The sequence below is a fragment of the Eptatretus burgeri genome, chromosome 6 (genome assembly GCF_056783735.1).
Source record: "Eptatretus burgeri isolate ZD-2024b chromosome 6, Ebu_testis_v1, whole genome shotgun sequence".
Lineage (NCBI taxonomy): Eukaryota > Metazoa > Chordata > Myxini > Myxiniformes > Myxinidae > Eptatretus > Eptatretus burgeri.
The window spans coordinates 74191260-74214514 of NC_140966.1; the positions used below are offsets into that span (position 1 = coordinate 74191260).

At 42.5% G+C, this 23255-nt stretch overlaps 1 protein-coding gene across 2 annotated transcripts in view; it reads right to left on the reverse strand.

Annotated features, from left to right (window-relative positions):
- The window catches only part of LOC147025069 (T-cell surface glycoprotein CD4-like), a 92943-nt gene extending 74532 nt beyond the window's left edge, over positions 1–18411 (reverse strand). Inside the window, exons 1-2 of one of the 2 annotated variants that reach the window (XM_085885626.1) lie at positions 18283–18411; positions 5186–5360 (exon numbers count right to left, since the gene is read on the reverse strand). In XM_085885626.1, the coding sequence (XP_085741752.1) occupies positions 5186–5240 (55 nt within the window). In that variant the 5' untranslated portion in view covers positions 5241–5360; positions 18283–18411. Of the gene's footprint in view, positions 1–5185; positions 5429–18282 lie in introns of those variants that run through there. The other variant, XM_085885625.1, reaches the window with a different exon arrangement.
- Between the last annotated feature and the right edge of the window lie 4844 nt (positions 18412–23255).

A 23255-nucleotide genomic window follows, 5' to 3' on the forward strand; every position in this document is an offset into this window, starting at 1 on the left:
CCGGTGGGCGACGTGCTGCGATTCGAGTTACGTGGCCGCTTGCACGCCGGCGGGCGCGAATTCGCAACAATATCTATATATATATATATATATATATATATATATATATATATATATATATATATATATATATATATATATCTATATCTATATCTATATCTATATCTATATCTATATCTATATATATATCTATATCTATATCTATATCTATATCTATATCTATATATGTATATGTGTGTATATATATATATATATATATATCTATATGTATATATATATATATATATATATATATATATATATATATATATATATATATATATATATATATATATACATATATGTGCAAACCTCCCAGAAAGAGAGGCCGGCTTGATGATGACCATCACTGTCTTTCCCAAGGAAGATAATTTACCTTGATCACTCCCACTACAACATTTTGAGAATGTGTTGTGAGGAAATGATAAAAAAAATTCCAGTGATGGTTTGTGTGAATCCTTACTGTCATCTTGTAACATTTGGTATGAAGTCGATTGTGCTTTCTTGTTTAAGCATAAACTGTACTGTACTGTACTGAGTACTGAGCAAAATAATAATTTGCATTGAGATGCGTTTTTTTATGAAAATAATGATCTCTTCTAAAATTGTAAAAGGGATGGGTAAAAAGAGAAAAAAAACATAGGTGAGATCAATAAAACCACTTTGTTGTGTTTTGTCAAGCTACATTATGCTGCTTTGCATGTAATGACAAGTCTTGCATAGTTGATTTGCATGTCAGATTTGTCATATCCTCTATTATTGGGTTACTTATTGGGTGTTGTGGTGTTAAATACCATGTGTTATGGTGTAAAATGCCATGTGTTATGGTGTAAAATACCACGTGTTATGGTGTAAAATACCACGTGTTATGGTGTAAAATACCACGTGTTATGGTGTAAAATACCACGTGTTATGGTGTAAAATACCATGTTATGGTGTAAAATACTGTGTTATGGTGTAAAATACCACGTGTTATGGTGTAAAATACCACGTGTTATGGTGTTAAATACCACGTGTTATGGTGTTAAATACCACGTGTTATGGTGTAAAATACCACGTGTTATGGTGTAAAATATCACGTGTTATGGTGTAAAAATCACGTGTTATGGTGCCAGATGCTTCCTGAATGCGGTTTAAGTTCATAAACAGATGACATGCGGTGTTCTGCAACCTTAGCTTTGATGTACCCCGAGAGTTAAAATCATGTCCAGTGACTTATGACACACCCTGTGGAATAACATAGATATGGGAAATGTACTCGAACCGACTAGGCACTGGAATTTGGAGAGGACCCTTCCTCACAGCGTCGTGGATCATCAGCAGCGTGATGCAGATGATATCATGATCCAAACAAACATTGGAAAAACAAACACTGTTGTTGTAATACATCGTTCAGGTAAACTTATTTCATTTTTCTTGTCTGTCACACGTGATGACTCGCAACAACACTGACATTCCAAAGCAGTCGGTAATGGCTAGCACAGGCCACACAAGCACCAGTCCGTGGCTTCCCGACTCTATCTTCAAGGTAATTTCTTGGATCGTCGACGGTCTCTGGCTCTGTATCATGGTCACCGTTTGAACTTTCCTCAAAACCGACAGTCAATTGTGTGTCAGAATATTCCGGTTCAAAGGAATCGGGTCGAATTTCACGAGCCATGGGGATGGAGAGATCGACGTTTACGGGTATTGCTTAGCATACATCTGGATCAGGAAATGCCTGACGTCAAGCGCGGGTGACGTAGTGCGCGCTGATTGGTTGATTAACTCCAGGATGGCGACTGACGGAGTTGCCCAAATCGGCGGCAAATTTGAAGTTATTTTGGAGAATATCTACCTTGTATGATCGGGATCAGTTTGTAATGTGCAGCATATTTGAATTCTCATACTTCAAAGGATAGGAATTTATCACTCTCATTGTACAGACAAATTTTCAGCAAAGTATCCCTTAAACTGGGAAGTAAAAGTGTGTCCACGCGAGCTGTAGTGTAAAAACTGAAATGAGAATTGTGTGAGGAGAACATGAACATTAATTTTCAAAACAAACTCACCTACAGTGAATTACATGTACACCTGTTGATTCCACTCGGACCAGATTGAGTTTGCTAGTTTTTGCAAATATATCTTGTTATCACGCCCCCCGGAGGGAGGGAGGGATATTGTAATCGTCCGGTTTGTTTGTCTGTTTGTTTGTCTGTCTGTTAGCAACTTTACGGCAAAATGGCTTTAGCAAACACGATCAAATTTAATCCTCAGGTGGGCAATGAACCATGGACGACCCCATTAACTTTTGGATCCAATTGGATCAAAGTTCAAGGTCACGAAAAGATCAAAATCATTTTTCGCTCATAACTTCTTCAAAAAAGATCTGATTTACTTGAAACCAAGCTTATAGTGAACCTTATTCTATTTGTCACTTATAATCCTACCCATTACTATAGTGAAAAATGCATATTTGTGAAGATCGGTAGGGTCCGAAGTTTTGGGGGTCATGGTCATCGGTCAAAATTACAAATTTTCCATTAAAACGAAAATACAACTTTACGGGAAAACGGCTGGCTCAAACACTGTCAAATTGTATCCACAGGTGGGTAATGAACCTCGGACGACCCCATTAACTTTTGGGTCCAATTAGATCAAAGGTCAAGGTCAGGTCACGAAAAGGTCAAAATCGTTTTTCGCTCATAACTTCGTCTAAAATGGTTTAATTGACTTCAAACTAAGACTAAAATATTCCTTATAATCAACATTCAGGTTAAGGATGTATCAAATTTAAATTTGATCCCCAAAATAACTTTATGCCTTAAATGGGCGGGATGTGTTGTGCCTGGCACCACTTGTTTATTTAGTCAACGGATAATTTGATGGAGTTGTTGTTATTGTTGTTGTTTTTATTTTCTGTTTTGCTTGCTTCCTTTGGTGCAAATGTTTAAACAATGCATTGTACTAAGTAATTCACAATAATGCATTATTAAAAAATATTTTCAGTTCCAGAATAAACTTATTCTGACTTTACCTCCACCACCGAAGGTGAAGGAGTTTATGTTTTCATTCCTGTCTGTTTGTGTGCAGGATATCTCAAAAAGGTGTGGACGGATTTGGATGAAATTTTGTGGACAGGTTGGGTGTGTGACATGAACAAAATGATTAGATTTTGGTGAAGATCCAGATCTGGCTACAAGAACTTTTAAAAGTGATTGTTCACCATTGAAAGATGGGGCCAAAAACAACAATATAGCACGATATCTCAAAAAATTATTGGCCACGATATGTTCTACTGGATTCGGCATTGTGGGGCGGAGGTATGCGCTCTACCGAGTGCCCTTCTAATTTTACATGAGATGGCTTTTACTCGCTGAGGGTCTTGAGGGCTTAAAGGGTCTTGAGGGATCTTGAGGGTCTCAAGTTCAAGCTCGAAGAGGTTGAGAGTTTTAAGGGTCTGAATGTCTGAAGGGACTAAAGTCAATGGTTTATTGAGGTCTATGAGGTCTAACGGGTCTGAGGGTTTAAAGTAAAAGGTCTGTAACCATCTAACTAAAAGGTCTAAGGGATCTAAAATGTCTAAATGTCTCAAAGGTACATTCCAATAGTATGTAATTAACTCTTCACTACATGAAACAGTTGGGTAACAACATGGCACCTATTGCTAAGTTTGCCAAACTGGTATTCTATGGCTCTGGGTTGGGCATGGTATGGTGCCAGGGTTTCCAGTGGGCACCATGTCATGCAGTTCTTAATCCAGTGCCCACCAGCCAGTTTGAGGCAGTTTCAGGGGAGTGTAACCATGGTTGGGAAAGCTGGGAGCAAGCACTTGCGGCGCGATAGGCAACGAACAGGCAATGGTGAGACGTGTTGTATGCACTGTATGTGTAGGAAATGAATGCAGACCAGGGTGTAGAAGCTGAAAAAAAGCATATATCAGATATCTATATATACACTCGCAATGTATATCTGCTCACATCGACCTCAGACACTTATCTAAACAATATACTACAAAATAACTCGGATTATTCGATGTGAGGCTCTCTCTTCCCCCTCAAGGGTCAAAAACCGCAACAATATACATAATACTGGTGATAACCCTGTCTCTTCATTGTCCTCCTCTTCTTTTCACCAAGAGCTGATAAACTAAAAGATTGGATTAATGTGGTGTTGATTTAGTAAAGGCATGATGGGCCAAATGCCTCCTTCTGTGGAATTCCTTCTATTCTATATCCTTGTATCACCGATCAGTCCCGTGACTCATACATATAGATTAGAAAGTGTGAACAAATTCTTACCTTTATTGATTTGCTTATCAACCTGTTTTACCCTTTTTAGATTTATTTGCCAACCTGTCTTTTGGGGAAAGCTGTTTCTATAATGCAAACATTTCCAGGATGATAGAACTTGGGAGATTCCATTAATGTAAGGTACAGAGCTGGCTGATACGTAGACATTACAATTTCAGGGGTTGTATATTTTAAGCTTATATGTTTTAAGTTAATTATGTGGATCCTTGCAATATGATTATATACCTTTGGATAAGATAGGTACAGAGTATGTCCATACATGAAACTGTTCATAAATCAACTTTCTATAAGCAAATTTTGTTGGGATAAGTAGTGATAAGTTTCACAATTATAAAGCTTGGATTCATACTTTCCAATTAAAGCTTTCTTTGTAATCTTCCAGTTGAACATGCAAAGGAACAGTGAATCATCTTCAACTATTCGACAAGAGGAATGAAACAATATAAACGGAACAATCTCCTCCAGAATGAGACAAACAAAAAGCTCGCATATTTGAATCCAAAAAGTTTTGGAAAACTTAGTGGGAAACCAACATTTACCACAACCATTCCTTAGACTCTTAGAGTATAATACTCAGCATTAAAACAAAAAAAAGCGTGAAGGGTCAGTTGTGTGTAAGTTTCATTTAAACTATAATTAACTATTAATTCCAATGGTGAGCAACACATTTTGAATATATCCTGTGCTTGGCAACATTGTATGTATCAAAATATTTGTGAGACATAATTTATTTGTAATTAATCATCAGATGAATTGTAAATTATATATCAAATTATCCAACTTCCCGATATCTTTATAATAAACAATCGCATCACATGTAATAATGTAAACCAAGGAAGGGCAAATGTACGTACATGGAAGAAGAAATATCAAAGCAAGAAGACCGTGAGGATTGTTGAAGTTTTCCATGGGAAGATCTTGAAAATGAAATTAAAATGTTCATATGAACATAGCTCGAGTCTCTTTCATCAGTTCAGGTTAATTTGAAGACTTTGAGTTCCAAATGAGCCTGGAAATCCAACGGTAGGCCTGTTTGAGCAGAGAAAAGGAACAACAGTTTACGAATGGAGTCTATTATGTTCCATGATTGCTCAACCACTTAACCAAGAAGTTTAGAGGAAGGATATAGCTGCATGACTTCAGTTCTGCTTTTGTGCAACAAAAATGTACATATATATATATATATATATATATATATATATATATATATATATATATATATATATATATATATATATATATATATTCTCTCTCTCAACATGGCACAGTTTACTGAGCAGCTGTTTTGGCAGTGTTAAATTTATTAATTACTAGCAGGGGTGCCTGGCGTTGCCAGGCAATGCCAGGTCTCTTCTGCTCCTTCCCCTCCCTCCTCCAAACCCTCCGACTGCATCCTCCCACCCCACCCCTTCGCTCTTGCAAAAATGGAGGTTATCTACACAGCTGACATGCAATACCCTCTGCCACCACAACCAGGTGGAACTACATGATACACATTTAAACAGAGAATTTTTGTGGACCTTCCCTCCTGAACCCCTTCGACTCCAGATGCAACCAAGTAGCCCATGTTCACCAAGAGGTCGAACTAGGTTCATATGCCGAGTTTGGTGGCAATTGTCCCAGTAGTTCTGGCATGATTGGAGTTACACACAGACAGCCAGTTGGAGACATGAAGGCTTTTACTCTAAAGGAAGATGTAGCACATCATTCATCGGAATTGCACAGAAATGTTTATTTTCATCTTAAATATTATTTTGGGATTTAAATTATTCCACTATAATAGGCGAATGAATTGCATTATTCCACCATTTTACCAATTCTGTCCATTCAAGATAAAATACCCATCTGTACCTTTGTAATTAAGCCTATTTTGGCTAACGGTCAAGGTGGCTGGCTTAAGATCTTGGCATCCTGAGTTTGAGCCCCCTGTCATTCCATTGAAATAACACCAGGTGGGGTTGACTCAGCCTGTCATCCTTCCAAGGTTGGCAAAATGAGTACCAGCTTACTGGGGTAATAAGGCATTTGAGTGTCCTGCGTCGGAGTGGCGACCCGTCCAGGATTGTACTTCTTAGCCAAATGAAACCGCCTCGGCAGCCCTATGCGCCTCATGACGTGAAAAGATGGTTACCTTAATAATTACTGGCTTTGTCTTGCAAGTTCTCTGCAATCAATAGATTTTTCAAAATTCCCATTAATTTCAGGAGTGATGGGGCAAGTTGTCCGACCGTGTATGACTGAAAATGAGTCTGGCCTGTTCGGCTTGGAAGAACAGCCTTCTTCTTTTGTTCTCCTATTTACCATCTCGCCGAGAGACCCCTCCCTGTATTGATGATGGATGATTTTGGTGGAAGTTTCTCCGATTTTAATTCCCTCTTCCATTTGAGTACTGCATCATTATTATGCTTCATTTCATTGTTTTCTTTACTGACCTTTCGTTTTTTTTTCAATTTTATTTATCTGAGCTATCTTTATTTGTTTTATAACGTTTCTCTTTGCCAGTGTAGACTTTGGTAATTACAACCCCAATGCACCCATGGTTCTTTCAAACTTTAAGGACCTTTCCAGTTTCTGGTTGATGACATCTGACAGTGATAATGCTGGGAATCGTCAATGCTGAGCTACACTTACAAAGTCATGTGATCATTGCCGACTTTGTACTCATTGTGATATCCCGTCTCTAAACCTCTCTCCTTCACAGCTTTCTGGCTTCATCTCCAACTAACAATTTCTTCCCTGCAGAGACCTGTTTATTTGCTTTCAACAATCGTTCTGAAAGCTACTTTGAATGGTCAATTTATGTATCAATTTAAACAACAGCCCATTTAAGTGGCAACTAAATTTTTGCAGTAATCTCAGGTTCATTCTGTAGCTTATATGTAGTGAGTATATCACATGAAAGCGAGGACGTGAGTAATCATCTACTGTTATACGAGATATAAAGTCATTGTAAAAGTCAAAATCTCTCTGGCTATTCTCAGAGAGCTGTCTCAATGCAGTCAAGTCTGGAATTTCACTCAAGCAGATTGACAAGAACTGCAAACCACCATCTCAATTCAGGACTGGTCTCCCATATCTACTGCCCCTGATGTTAAGTCCGCCTGGGAATTCTTCCACAAAAACCCGTTCTCTGGAAAGCTTGGCTCTGGATGCGTCCGGGCAGTGTTTGTCTCCAACCGTGTCCAGGCAGTGTATGTCTGGATGGGAGTTTGTCTCCATCAGTGTCCGAGCAGAGTTTGTCTCCAGAAGTGTCCGAGCAGAGTTTGTCTCCAGAAGTGTCCGAGCAGAGTTTGTCTCCAGAAGTGTCCGAGCAGAGTTTGTCTCTGGACAGCTTGGCTCCAGATGCGTCCAGGTGGTGTTTGTCTCCGAACGTGTCCAGGCAGTGTTTATCTCGGAACGGGAGGTTATCTCTGGACATGTCCGGGCGGTGTTTGTCTCCGGACAGTGTTTATAGTATGACCGGTAGAAAATGGATTTCCAACATTATTTTGTTTGCATCTTCACTGTTATTCTATGCAGAATCATTTTTATGAGACAGCATGAATTGTAATTAATGCTCCACCACATATCTGCCTTCCCTTCCCCCACCCCTCCTCACTCGCTTCCCCCACCTCCCCCTCCCCTCAGTATTCCCGTCAGCGAAGCGACGGGTGGTATTTACTCGTATACAGGAAGAACAAAGATGATACTGTACAGATTTGAGCATAATGTAAAGAAAAATTAACCAGTCACTGCAGTACTGTATACAGTACTGTACAAGCAAGGATGTAACTGTTGTGACTATTATAGAGGTAAACAAAGTAATCATTAGATCATTTTTTTGAGAAGTAAATTTCTGTTAAACATTGGTGACTAACACATACCACCGTCGCTTTGTTGACGGGAATACTAAGAGAGGGAAGGAGAAAAAGAGGGGGGAGAAAGGGAGAGGTGGGTGAGAGGGATGGGGGAGAGGTGGATAAAGATGGGGGAGAGGTGGATAAGGATGGGGGAGAATGGACAGGTAGAGAGAGAAAGAGGATGGAGAGAGAGAGAGAGTGAGGAGGGGTGGGGGAAGGGAAGGCAACGTGAGGTGAGAATTGGAGACCAAGATGGGCATTGTGAGACATATTGAGAGAGAAGATAGGGCAGTGGTCATTGCCAGATATCTCTGCCTTTCTTCAAATACCACATGGACGATCTTTAAGAGCGCTGATATAACTAAAGAAAGAATTAAGACTGTGACCCAGTTAACGGATATAAGGATTAGCCGTCGTGGTAGCATGATCGAGAAGATAGATCGGATGCTACTTCTGTGGATCGAGGATCAGAATAATTCAACACAGACCCAGGAAGAACAGTGTAATGTCAGTCATGACATTTGTCGGTTAGTAAAGATTTACAATACCATTAATGTTCTGAGCGGATGTTCTGGGTGCAGTTCGGAGCGAAGGTTCTGGGCGAGGCTCAGCATGGATGAAAATGCAGATGCTTTCTGGGCAGCCAAAAACTTAGACCCCTCTGCGAATCTTGGCACATCACTCTGTGAAGCTTCCATCGTGTTGTGAAGCTTATACCATGTTGTGAGGTTTATATTGAGTCACGAGGCCATCGATGTGACCAGGCCCATTCGACGTTTTATCTACATACAAGCACAACTCCTTAAAGAGGATTAAAGTGGTCAGTATTTCTCTCTATGTAGCTGATTGTAAGACCATGAAGCAAGAAAGATTGGAATGTATTTTGTACATCTTTTCATGGAAACGCTGAGCACGTCACGTACATTCACGCCATTTGAGGTATGTTTCCTGTTCGTTTGATTTATTGCATTTGATTTATAGTGGAACTGTAATGCATCTCAGGAGTATTGTTGACACAAAACATCATTCCTTTACAGCTTGGTTTTTCAAACCCCGGGGCGCGACCCCAAGTGGGGTCGCCAAGCAAATTTCGTGGGGTCGCGGGCATCCGCTTGCAGTGAAACAAAATTGTCTTTTCGATCGGTGTTCGCTTTTACGGGATGTAATATAAACGGTTCGTTCAAAGTATGGGAACCGGCACAACATGACGCCTGGAATGGGATACAGCCGATGCGCGGGCTCGCTGAATGGCGGTTCATTTTGGCGGGAAATTATTGGTTTGATTAACGGCCTCTCAGACTTAGTCTCTGACTATATCATTACCGTCTATTCACGTCTCCACGTACGACTCGAGACCTTATTTGTGATGGCAGCACTGGCCACCAGCAAATCTCGAGAACCTTCTTACCAGGATAAATTTCTGGATTTTACTACGTGGTGGATAAAAGTGGGGCACAGAGGCCTCAGTGTGTGATTTGTTTCGAAGTGCTTTCTACGGAGTCTATGAAACAAAATAAGTTGCTACAAATTTGACTACAATTTGACTACAAAACATGCACCTTATCAGGATAAGGAGAGAGCGTTCTTTGAGAAGAAACTTCTTGCACTCAAGAATACGCGTCTTGACAGAGAGGGTACATGCCATCAGAGGCCTCGTATCGAGTGTTGCTCCATGTTGCAAAGACTAAAAAGCCTCACTCCATTGTGGAAGAACTCGTGCTGCCATGTGCAAAGGACATGGTATCTCTGATGGTTGGAGAGGAAGCGGCGAAGAAACTGGCAGTTATACCCCTCTCTGACAACACCATCCAACGCAGAATTGAAGATACGAGTCTGGACGTAACGGCTCAGGTCGTACAGAAGATCAAGGAATCACCGTGGCACGCCATACAGTTGGACGAGTCCACTGATATCGCATCGTACGCACAACTCATCGTCTGGGTCCGCTTCATCAAGGCTGATAACTTTGTCGATGAGCCTCTGCTCATCAAACCAATGGAGGCCACCACCAAAGGCGAGGACATTTTTTGGGAAAGTAGAGCAGTTTTATCGTGACCATGATCTGGACTTCGGAAAGTTGCTCGGTTCTACAACAGACAGCCAGCAATGTTAGGAAGTGCGTTCTGGATTCAAGGCTAAATTGCTTGAGGTGGCTCCTCAGACCTCTATGGTACACTGCATGATTCACCGAGAAGCGCTCGCCTCTCGTACTTTGCCAGAAACCTTGCAGAGCGTGCTCTCAGAAGTCGTAAAAATGGTGAATCGCATCAAATCGAGCGCCCTCAAAACTAGGTTATTCAGGCTATTCTGCCAAGAGATGGACACCGACCATAAGAATTTACTATTCTACACTCAAGTCAGATGGTTATCTCTAGGAAACCTTCTTCTGCGTGTTTACGAGCTCAAAGATGAACTGAAGGCGTTCCTACGCACACAAGGGAAAACGGCATGGGTAGCGTTGCTTGAGTCGGACTCTTGACTGTCAGAACTGTGCTATCTCGTTGACATCTTTGAACGTCTCAATGTCCTCAACCGCTCCCTCCAAGGCAAAGACGCCAACTTCGTGATTTTTCACGACAAAATGAGCGGATTTCTGGCGACTAAAATTACTGGCAGACAAAGCAGCTGTTAAGCGCTTCAGCCTTTTCCCCCGTCTGGTGGAACATCTAACGACCTGCCAGTACAATAATACTGAGCTCGACAGTCTTTCTGGGGAGATAGCATGTCACCTTCGGTCGCTCATTGAACAGTTCGAGCACTATTTCCCTGAGCTGGATGTGCAGTCCTTTTCTGTGGTTCGGGACCCTTTCACGGCTCCACTGGACTCGATTGTTGATGAAGATGATACAGCGCAGGAAGAGCTTGTACAGCTCCAGCAGGATTCAGGAGCACAGGCTCTTGCGCGGACGAATTAGTTGTCGACATTCTGGTGCAAAATGCTGCCGTCGTACCCGACCCTGTCACGGCACGCCATTAAGGTTCTCATGCCATATCCTTCATCATACTTTTGTGAGCAGTCGTTCTCCACCATGGTGGTGATTAAAACAAAGTACAGAAATCATCTAGAAATGGAGCATGATATGATCCTGGCATTGTCATCTACTTCTCCACAAATAGAGAAGTTGGTTTCTGAAAAACAGGCTCATCCTTCTCACTGATATATCTAAATGTCATTGGGACTAAACTTCTTAAACATTCAACTGTACTATTTGGATACTGTCGGCTATTCTCCGTTTACTCGTCTCTGAAAACATGACGATGGTGAATAAAGTAAACAGTAAATGTTCTTGTGTTATATGAAATCTTATCTTGTATATTATGAATTGGGTTTTGAATCTTTTGGGTCGCGCGATGTAGAGAGGTTCGGAAATTGGGTCGCCACTAAAAAAAGTTTGAAAACCACTGCTTTACAGTTTCACAGAGCTTTTGGAGCTTTCATGAAACGATTAAAGAACTTTCTCGAAGCTTCTTTGGGAATGAATAAATAGCTGAAGGCTTCTGTATGAACACTACTCCTTGTGTCTATATCTGCATATGACATCCAACGATTACAAAACCCCTAATGGCAGATAAGTGTTTGCTGCCATTAAAAACAGTGTTGGAACCAAGAAAGAACCACACAGTGTTGATGATGATTAAAGGTGTTTTTAGTACAAAAAAATCCTCCTCACATTAGGCCACTCCACCACCATTTTTCCTCCCACTCCACTGCTGCAAGTTCCATCCATGACCATTGTCGGTGAATACAGTATAGGACAGCACATGACTTTACATGTTACATTTTTGTTATTTATATTACGAGCAAATACAACCCGTCGCTTTGCTGACGGGGGGGGGAGGAGGTAGAGGAGGGGGGTTGAGAGAGGAGGGAGGGAGAGAGAGGAAGAGAAGAGAGAGGGAGGGAGAGAGAAGAGGTAGGACAGAGGGGAAGCGAGGTGGGGAGTGCTATGCCTCACCAAACGTTGCTACACCATGGGAAGGAGGGATGTGAGGAGGGGCTGAGAGAGAGAGGGGGGTATAAAAAACCCAATAAAAGAGAAAGGTGAGGGGTGGAGATGGGGTTAGTAAAGAGAATGGCATGACTGAACACGCACACAAAAACAAACTCATGTCAGAACAGCTGTACACACAACACAACAGAGTTTGTGAAGTAATCCGCTGACATGTCTGCAAAAACTTTGATGCCCCAGTTCCAGAAAATTTGTGGAACATGAACCAAAAGTAATCACTGAAAACATGGAAGTACCGCTCATGTAAGAACGAATGATCCCATCGAGTGTGAACAACGAAAATGCGTTACGACCAGATATCGTACTTAGGTACAAGCTCAAATGAGCTAAGATCCTCGTCCTCTCAATGATGACGTCATAAAAACGAATATGACGTCATTGTGATGTATCAGGTTTGCGATAAATTATCTGTGCTAATGCCCGGCTTGATTCCCGCAAACAAAATTCAAACAGCTTGCCTAGTTTCGGAGATAATGGTATAGGCGATTTCCATTAGTGGCGATATTATGACGTCAACTTTTTTTCTAGGAAGAATTTCCAAAATCGGAGATGGTTACTGCCTGCGCGTGGGCTTTCTGCATATACATGTCAAGTTTCACGAAGATCCGATGAAAACTCTGGGTTGTGAAACAAAAAATGTCAAAAAATAGGAATGACGTCATAAAAATTGATATGACGTCAGTTATGCATCATATGTGCGGTAATTCATCTCTGCTCATACCCTGTTCGATTCCCACAAACAGAATTCAAAAAGCTTGCCTAGTTTCAGAGATATTTTTTAGGCGATTTCCATTAGCGGAGATATTTTGACGTCATAACTTTTTTTTCTCGGAGGAATTTTCAAAATCGGAGATGGTTCTTGTCTGCGCAGGGTGTTTTTACATATATATGCCAAGTTTCAGGAAGTTTCAATGAAAACTGTAGGCCGTGAAACAAAAAAGTCCACAAGAAGAAGATGAACAACAACGTGAGTACTGAGTAAGACTTGGAGATCCTCCTCGAGGATCTAAAAAAAAAAAGAGAAAAGAAGCCATTGCTGATTGAGGTGTTAATAGCAGTGATTTTGGACTAAACGATGCAGAAATCAAGAAAATGACCAAACACCAAGACCTCAAGAATGAAGTGAGAAGATCCTGGAAGCTGAAGAATGCCAAAGTTTAGTTGGCATTGCCATAGCTGAAGAATGCCATGGTTGGAAGCTGAATGATGAAAAAGAATCTCACAGAGATATTAAACATAGGGGTTAGTACCCCTGAGTGCTCACCTTGTAGTTGCTGGATAAGATAACCAGGCAACCACTGGTTAGCATGGATGACCCACAAAATATATAATGGAGAAGAAAGTAAATATCTATGGATTTGTTATTTTAATGCCATGAACAAGCCTTGGTACATTACAGGTGAGAAAGTAAAGGTTTTTGTGGTCAAGTTTCATCAAAATTGGGTGTGTGGTTTCAGAAAAGAAAGCAAATACATATTGTTACGGCTGTGGAAATTCGCAGAGCACCTTACAGGTCCTTAGATCAGTTATGCCGGTAAGTCTGTGTTCAGATAGATTTCCCCACCATTGTCAAATGGAAATTATTCGTATGATCAGGGCTGTGATCTTTGAGGTAGTGTTTTTCTTTGGCTATCGTTATTTTGGACAAACAGCATTTCCACCACCACAACCACACCCGCATATCAACAAACCACGCCATCCTCACCACTTCACCCACAACTGCCAACATCGCCTCACCACCTTCTCGACCCCGCCAACCACCAATCACCTTCTCCACAACAACAACCACAACCACAACCACCTTCTCCACAACCGCATTTCAACGACCACACCACAAACCTCTCCACATCGAACAACATCAACACCACGGATACTCATCAAGAAAGGAAACAAAGGCAACGGTAGGAAAACCCGTTGCCCCCGTGGAGTGCGGGCAGAACCACAGCTCCGAAGAGAGAAGTTCTGATAACACCAGGGACTTCCCCTCCCTCTTTCCCTGCTTTCCCACGTGCCGGGAGGGGGGAGGGGCGGATCAAGCCAGGGTTCAAAGTTGATGTAAAGGAGGGGCCTCATTTTGGGCGGACAATGCCCCCAGCGACACAGCAACAAAACTTCTGGAATTCTTCCCCCGCGCGCCACGAAGGGAGGGGTGAAGCGCCATCGAGATAAAAGGGCATGCGGAATGAGAGGTTTTGGGGTCTGTGGGTCTGTCTGTCTGAAGGTCTGTCTGTGGGTCTGGAGGTCGTGGTCGCTCGCTGAGTCGTCGGCTGCGGGAGGTTGTGGAGGCGTGTGGAAAGGAGGAGAGAGCGCAGCGGAGCCAAGGTGCGTGGCCTGCCGAGCCGTGCCTTACCGTGGGTCGTGGAGACGGGACTACGCGGGTCGCCCCAGCGAGGTGAAGGTAGCCATCCCGGTCTCGCGGAGCCTCTGCGGTCTACACGGCTCCGTGTCAATAAGGACCCCAAGGGTTCCAGTCTGCCCCTCGTCTGTCCTGGGGTTTTTCTTTGCTTTTGAATGAACATTGTGGCGCCTTGTCCACTAAGTAGAATTGTTAAGTGCACGTACATAATAAATAGACGGTTGTAGCTCTTTGTCTTGCTCACGTCTTGTCCCTACCCCCATTCTTCATCTTGCTTGTATTACATGCACTGCTTTGACAAATTGCTTGATTGATACATGACTGCTTACGTGCTTATGTCAGGAAATAAATGTGCTTGTTTAAATGTACCCCGTTCGTTGCGTCTTTTCCCTAATTGAACTGCCATCTTGTACTCGGAATATAGTTGGTTTTTAAATAGCCGGTAAAGCGATCGGGTCCAACGTGGGTCGCTATAACACCCCGCTCGGTTGTCCCAAACGGAGCGAGCTGCATTAAGCGGCTCGTGTCCCACTGGCCCCGTTGAGGTACAATCTCTCGGTAATCTACCCGCGCGATTAATTAGGTATATCGACGATTGACCCTGTAGCGTGCGGGTGGAGTACGGACAAGGTTGTGGTGTGCTTAAAAACACACCCGTGGCTGCTTTCCAGCGTTGATCCGGAAAGCCGCGACTGGATTGTCCGTTCAGTGGGCGAAGCGGCCGCTATTGGTTAGACGCAGTCGTTCGCACGCCGGCGGGCGAGAATCCGTAACAATATGTTGGGGACAACTCCGCTGCAGAACCCCTTAGACTCCAATTTTTTTAATGCTGTGAACAAACTTTGGTACATCACGGGTGGTGAAGATGTTGGTCAAGTTTCATCAGAATTGTATGGGTAGTTTTGGAGAAGAAAGCAAATACTTATTTTGGGGAGCAACCCACCTTAAATCCCCTGAGAGCCAGATTTTTCTAATGTCATGAACAAACTTTGGTACGTCATGGGTGATGAAAGTTGTCATGAAGTTTCATCAGAATTGTGTGTATCGTTTGAGAAGAAAGCAAATACCTCTTTGGGGAGGTAACACGCGCACGCACGCACGCACGCACGCACGCACGCACGCACGCACGCACGCACGCACACACACCGTAAACTCCCTCTGTAGACCCTTTCAGACCCCCGTTTCTTTTTTTTTTCATGTCATCACAGGTCATGAATGTTGTGGTCAAATTTAATTGTGTAGTTTCTGAGAAGTTGTTGCAAGTATTTGTGGACGGACAGACGGATGATGCGCCATCCCATAAGCTCCCAGGAACGACTTTACAGGTGAGCAAAAAACCATCCCTGGGAATATTATTACAAACAAACTATAGTTGGAAGCTCTCTGGGGCTCAGCGACGATCCTAAAGAGAGCTCTCGGCACAAAACTTTGAGAACAGAAAACTTCACAGCCTAATCCATTAATCATGACCCCTTACCGAAATGAAGGTGGATGCTTTGAGCCCGCCCTGGGAGGACTCCATTCCACATTCTGAAACCACATATGAAGATACCAATTAACGACACACACACAACACACACACATACAGTGAGACTTTTAGTAGGTCTCTGGTTCACCTCCTAATGAACCTGACCTACATGTGGAGAGAGTAGGCAACAACAGCACCTCCCACATATGTGTACACACACACACAAACACACACACATGTGATCGGTATCTGTTTCACCTCCCGACACCACCCACCACACATTGACATCTATCTATCTCTCACACACACACACACACACACACACACACACACACACACACACACACACACACACACACACACACACACACACACACACACACACACACACACACACACGATATTGACAATTTTTCAGGAATCGATAGGTTGGCATACCTGCCAACCTTTTTTGAAGGAAAAGCGGTAGGCTGGTGTCGCATGCGTCCCTAGGGGGGTCCGGGGGGCATGCCCCTCTGGAAATTTTTCAAAAAAATGAAGCAAAATGGTGCAATCTCCTGCATTTTGAGACCACAGTTAGCTGAAATATATCAACATATTTTTAAAGTGAAAAAGAGGAAACTTAACATGGTTGATCTACTCACCAATCTTTATTTTTCTAAGACATCATGATCATCAGTCACGTTTCCATAAATTACTGACTGTCCAAGCTCCACATGTATGTGCCCATACATGTACACAAGAGTTTACATAAACTCACTGATATATCTTTATGAATGAAATGACTGGCCACTCTGATTTCATAACATATTTACAGTTTACCTCACGCGAAGCCTTCATACACTTGAACTCTGTTGTCCAACTTGGCTTAAACTTGTTGACCCAGCGCGGGGGTGGTTTTTTGTTTTCTGGTATTTGCGTTGTTGTCGTGCACTGAAGCGATGAGTCCTCTCTGTTAACTGCAGTCTTTGATCATGAATGGAAAATGGCGGGTTGTCTGCAAATGAATGCCCGCTGTTTCCTGTCGTCCCACTTGATTGGTCATGCTTAGTTTGGAAGCAATAACCAATCGCTGACGAGATAAGAAATCAAGGTCAGGCACGAGTTTTGTAGAATGTAGAACCAGCCGCGTGTGATACGATCTTGGCAGTGAGAAACGAACGCAAAACTGAAAAAACACAACTATTTTTTTTTTCCAATAATAATTTCCAAATGCGGTTTGTCTGACTAATAAAATCGGTAGGCGACCGCGCAAATCGGTAAGGTTGGCGTCAGTGTGATTACCGACTACAGTACATACTGTATACAACCCAGAACCCTTGAGTAGCTTTCATCGAAAAACAACGTTACATTTATATAGACGTTTCAGGGAGATGTTCACAAATATTATTTTTTACTCTCGACAATGGGCGCTTGGCAAATGGCAAAAGCACTCATGCAAACACTCCATTTAAATGGTTGAAAAGGAACAGTTAGCCAAGCTGTCACTGCATAACGTAAAGGATCCCTTAAACTTTAAAGCCCGTCTTCACTATGCACGCAGCAGTGAATGAAATAAAAAGAATTCATTCACATAATGACTTTATCCACAAAATAGTTACAGCTTCATGCAAAACATCCCTGGAGACATCGCAAAATTCAATCACCCGTGAAATAAACGTTGCAGAAAAACCGCCATTTTGCCTGCTCAGATGTGTACGCGTCAAGGGTACATCGGTTCGGCTTCCGTTTTTCATCAGATTTGCTTTGAATCCCTGTGGAGTGTAGAGCACCTCGCGAAACCTCTGAAAATATGGACACAGATCTGGCAGACGCTTGGGAGAGGCAGTCCCTCTGGGGGATAGCGCACGAGATCTTGCAGTGAATGCATTAAATCACAGAGCTCAATGAAGCTGGTTTATCTTGGCACGTTCTTAAATGTTTTGTTCACTCAATAAAATTCTCCAAACAGTAGAAAAAGATAAGTTTAATGCTTTGGAAATTTCACATTTTCTTGTGTTTCTGAGGAGGAGGAGGAGGAGGAGGAGGGAACATAGCCTTGCTTGCTTAAAGTAAATAGGTATATCGGCTTAGTTACAAGACTCGTTATTTCTTTAAATTATCAGATTTCACAAAATATTTTGACACTTATTTAGTCTGGATGATATCTGATCCTCAAAACCGAAATAATATTTCTATGATATCCTTTAATTAGTCCGTGGGTGTTGATCGTGGAAAATCGTATCACATAATGCATGAAATCGCTCCAAGCTCCTCCAAGAAAACGTATCGTACTCACAAAGGCGACGTATCCAACGATCCATAGCCATGATGAAGAGGCATTCGATAATATGAGTGAGGAAAGTGAAAACAACAACTTTATCATGAAGAAATCGTTGCGGCCTGTTCCAAGTCAAGGCATGGTTGAGCAGGCCAAAAAACATGGCGGCTTTAGACCACAGCCAGGTTACCCAGGAAATGCTTAAAGACCCAGAGAGTGAGGTGGCCGAGGATCGCCAGATGAAGGATATAATTAAATAATGTTGTTAATTATCTTCAAATGGGGGTTTTAATTAACCCAAACACAATTTTCATTCTTGCACTTCCTTGAAATTTTCGTAATATGCATGCAAAGTTTCAAGCTGCTACGTTTTATAGTTTTGGAGTTGGAGGACACACACACACACACACACACACACACACACACACACACACACACACACACACACACACACACACACACACACACACACACACACACACACACACACACACACACACACACACACACACACACACACACACACACGTTTTAGAACATCCCCATTTTTTCCAGTTTTTACTGAAATTTAAACAGTTCAAGTCCAGTGAATAACATGAAATGGTACAAAGCTAAGCGGTAAACTTCCAGAGAATAACAAAAAGTTTAGGTTACCAAGCCTCGACTATGTATCCAAAAAAAAAAAGAGGACATTAATAAGCAATGAACAAATCAAAGAGCAGTTGAGATTTGAACGTGGAAACCTGGCCTCAAGAATGATAAGTAACTACCTAATTCCAATTTACACCAATCTACCGTTTCTGCTGCCACTACTTTCCCAGGGAGACTTCCATGCATGAACGACTCCATGAGTGAAAGACCCCTGCCTTAATGTCGTCCTAAATCCTCTTCTTCACTCTCATGCTATGGCCCCTTGTCCTATCACTGTCTGTCTATTCCACTGAAAGACTCTTCCACAATTATTCTGTCAGTACTCTTCATTATTTTATTTCCACCAACATTCTCAATTTCTGTGGGTGGCTGATTTCCAATAAATTTAAGTGGGTTTGCTTCTTAATTTGTCTCATTTGAACTTTTGGCTTTTGATCCAGAGAACCATGCAGGTTAAAATCCAATATGCCATATGTGTTGTGTTTGTTCAATGTCTCCCAATATCCATGTAATTCACATAAAGACACATCAATATCTACAGCTGTCTTGTTTTGCATTGGATGTATCATGTATCATATGATGCTGCACCATCAATCTTTACATTTCTCCACCAATTTCATTTTAGCTGAACCACTCAAAAATGTGTTTCGGCTTGCATACTTCCGCAGTGACATTAATTTTTTTTTTCCAGGAATGGAAATTTTATCAGCATTTCATAGCTGTGACTAAAAAAAAAAATCTGTTACCAAGTGGCATGTGAGCTTCCTCTGCTCCAGTCCACCCTCCCCCTCTCATACACCACTTCCCTCTTGGCTTTACTTTACTCATTAGGCAATGCATTCCTTCATAAAGGAAGTTCCATTTTGGGGGATTATCAAATATAAAACCTTAAATTCTGTATTTGTTCCAATGAATAGTTATTAATTCACCATTTCTTTGAATGTACTTTGTCTTTCTTTGTCGATATTAAAATAGTCTTTTACCTCCTCGGTCCTGGTTATATGTACAATATCATGAACATCTACACTCAGGAAATCTCTGGCTGAGTATAGCAGGTAAGTGAAATCCCCATTCTGCCTCTCTCACCCCACCCCCTTCACCCTCTTGGCTAACTGGTCTACGATTTCATCGGCTCCTGGCGTCGAGAGTTCTGAGAATTATCTCACCAGTTCCTCCCATCACTCTTCAAATTGTCTTATTATTTATCCCGACACTGATACACGGACAAGTGGTAGTCATATTTTGTATTTGATCACAGACTTGTTAGCTGTCCTCAGGAATGATAGGTAACTACCTAATTCCAATTTACACCTATCTACCGTTTCTGTGATATCCTTTAATTGTGCTGCCAAGTGCTTTAATTTAATTAAATTTAAATTTAATTTAATTTAAGCAAATTTAAGTAGTGCCAAGTGTAATTGCAAAAATGTAGCTTTATTTCTCGACATGGGAGGTCAACTCAATTGATGGGAACCTAAAGTCCCTCCTTTTTTTTTTTTTTTTTTGTATACCTTGGTCGAGGCTCGTATGAGAGCTAACACACAACTCACAGCAAGGAGGCATGAGACAAGAGGGGCGGGAGTGGAAGGGACAAAACAGTGGGGAACAGACACATTAGGTGAACTGTGGAAGGGAGAGGGATGGGGATGGGACGGGGAACATGGCGAAGAGAAGATGGACATTTCAGGGACTTTCAGGAAGGAAAGCAGGAGAAATGAAGGAAGTGGGCTTGGGTGGATTATCGGGGGTAGAAAAGATCAAGGATTTGGATGGGGGAAGATAAGAGGTGGTGGTGAACAGCTGTTTTGAAAGCCTGGAGGGAAGAATGGGAAAGAATAGAGTGAGGAAGTTTATTCCAAAGGCGGGAAAAAAGAGGAATGAAAGAGTGAAGATGAGCAGTGATTCGTGATTTTGGTAGTTTTACCATAAGGGATTGGTAAATTTGGATTGGTGATTGGCGGACCTTGAGCGCCCTGTGGAAATGTGGTGGGGACAAATCGCAGAGAGAGCAGGGGGGGCAAGGCTGGAGAGGAGTCGGTAGAAGACAGAAAGACCACCAACCAACCTGCGGTGATTGAGTGAGAGGCCCAAAGACTCAGCTTCATTGCGGGAGATGCCGATGATCTTAAATGCCCTGGTTTCGACAGCGTGAAGCCGAGAAAGGTGGGAGGCAGGAGTACCAGCCCAGAGGGGAGAGCAGTACTCCATCAGGCTACGGACAAAAGCTTTGTAAGTGGTCAGGAGCTCAAGAGGGCCGAGGAAGGACTTAGCACGACGGAGGATTCCCAGTCGGCGACTGGCTTTTGAGGCGAGGTTTGAAATGTGACTTTCCCAGGAAAGGTCATAGCAGATAGTGAGACCTAGAAGCTTGAAAGAAAAGACTTCTTCCAGAGGATTGTTGAGAAAGTGGATGGAGGGGTTTTGTAAACGGTCCTTTCGAAGAGACATAGTGAGAGTGTGAGATTTGTCTGGATTGAAAGACATGTTCCACGTGTTGGACCAGTTTGTGATTTTATCCAGATCTGCAGTGAGCGAAGAAGCTGCTGCTTGCCGGTCTGAGGGATGACAGATGGTACGGCAGAGGGTGGAGTCGTCGGCAAAGAGATATAGAGGATTTCCAGAGAGTCCGAGAGATCATTGATGAAAACCAGAAAAAGAACAGGGCCCAGAACGCTACCTTGAGGAACTCCAGCCTGCACAGGAAGAGGGGATGAAAGAACTCCATTTAGAGCCACACGTTGACTGCGACAGGAGAGGAAGTCTGCGAGCCATGAGTGGAGATGGCCTTGAATACCATGGGAAGAGAGTTTGGTGAGTAGGGCAGGGTGCCAGACTGTGTCAATAGCATGTGATATGTCCAGGGATACAGCTCGGATTTCCTGTCTGGCATTGAGGACCTCCATCCATTGATGGGAGAGCAGAAGCAGCATATCCAGGGTAGAGTGACCTGGTCTGAAACCAAATTGATGATTGGAAATCAAGCCATTGGAGAAGAGGAAGGATTCATAGTCTGAAGTCAGTACCAGTCCTTCGATGAGCCAAAACCCAACATCAAGCTCACCTGCGGTGAGACCTCTCAAGCTTCTTTCCATCTTCCAAAGCCCGGTGGCAGCTAGTCAAGTCTGTCTTTTGGTATGCATTCCCCTTTCATAAAGGACATATTAATGTTGGACAATGTTTGAGAAAAGGCTGAATAATAGAGTACGTCTTCACTGATAAGAGCAAGGTCCCCAATTTCAAACTTTCCCCAAAACAGACTGCTTTTTTACGGGACATGGACGTCTCTTCCACTAACGTGAGAAGTTTTTCCTCAGTCTTGACACCTCCTCTACAATTAGGTTTGCCTGCCTTACTGGGATCCTCCAGAACCATGCTTCAACCCTATTTACTCTTTTTTTTATTATTTTTCTACACTCTTCCCCATGTCTTTCCCAGATGATCTCCTGCCTTCATCTTAAAAATATACCAGCGTGGCCTTCTATTCACAAGAGCGATTCCAAGTCAGATTCACTCAATCACAGACCAGGCAGCCTTCTCATCATTGTCAGCAGAGTGATGAAATACTGTATATCATTGCTGCAGATCTGAGGAATTATCACTTCTTCAACTCTACAATCTCTGATCATAAGACTTCCATCCCATCTCCTCTGCCATGGATATTGTGTTTATTTTAACATAAAAATGGATGAATGTACGAAATCTCAAATGACAGATCAGGGCCATCTCACTGGAAGTGTCTCAATCGTTTGAGACTGGGTGATAACCAGACTTACTTTCTTAGCTCTCTGCCAATTGGATTCAGGGGCCCCTCCTTAAATGTGCATCAGATTGATTTTCTTTGTGAGCATAAACAACAAGTTGGTCTTGATTGAATCCTGTCTCAAGACCTCCTTCTTGAGAACGGTGGCCCACAAGTCACCATTTTTGGAACTAACTTGTTCAGTATTGTTCTGACCAAACTACAATTGTAGACTAGCTCCAAACGGAGTGATTCTATATTGGGCTCTAACTTCCTCTCCCCCTCCCCCCTTCGACACCAACCTACCACTTGGAGGGGGTTGTGTAGCTGCGAGTGGCAACCAAATCGAAGAGAAGAAGTGTGTGTGTGCGTGTGCGTGTGCGCGTGCGGGGTTGGAAGTGCTATTTATCATGTAAGGAAGAGTATCGTCTTAGCAGCAAGTCTGTAAACACCCAGGCAGGGCAAAATAGACAAAGAGGAGAGGGTGTTGCTGTTATTACAGGCCCAGCACCCAGCTGTTGATGCTTGGGAGGCTTGAGGAGAGGCATGGAAGATATGAGGTTCTGGACTTATGAAAGTAACTCTTCAGAAAGGAAAGAGC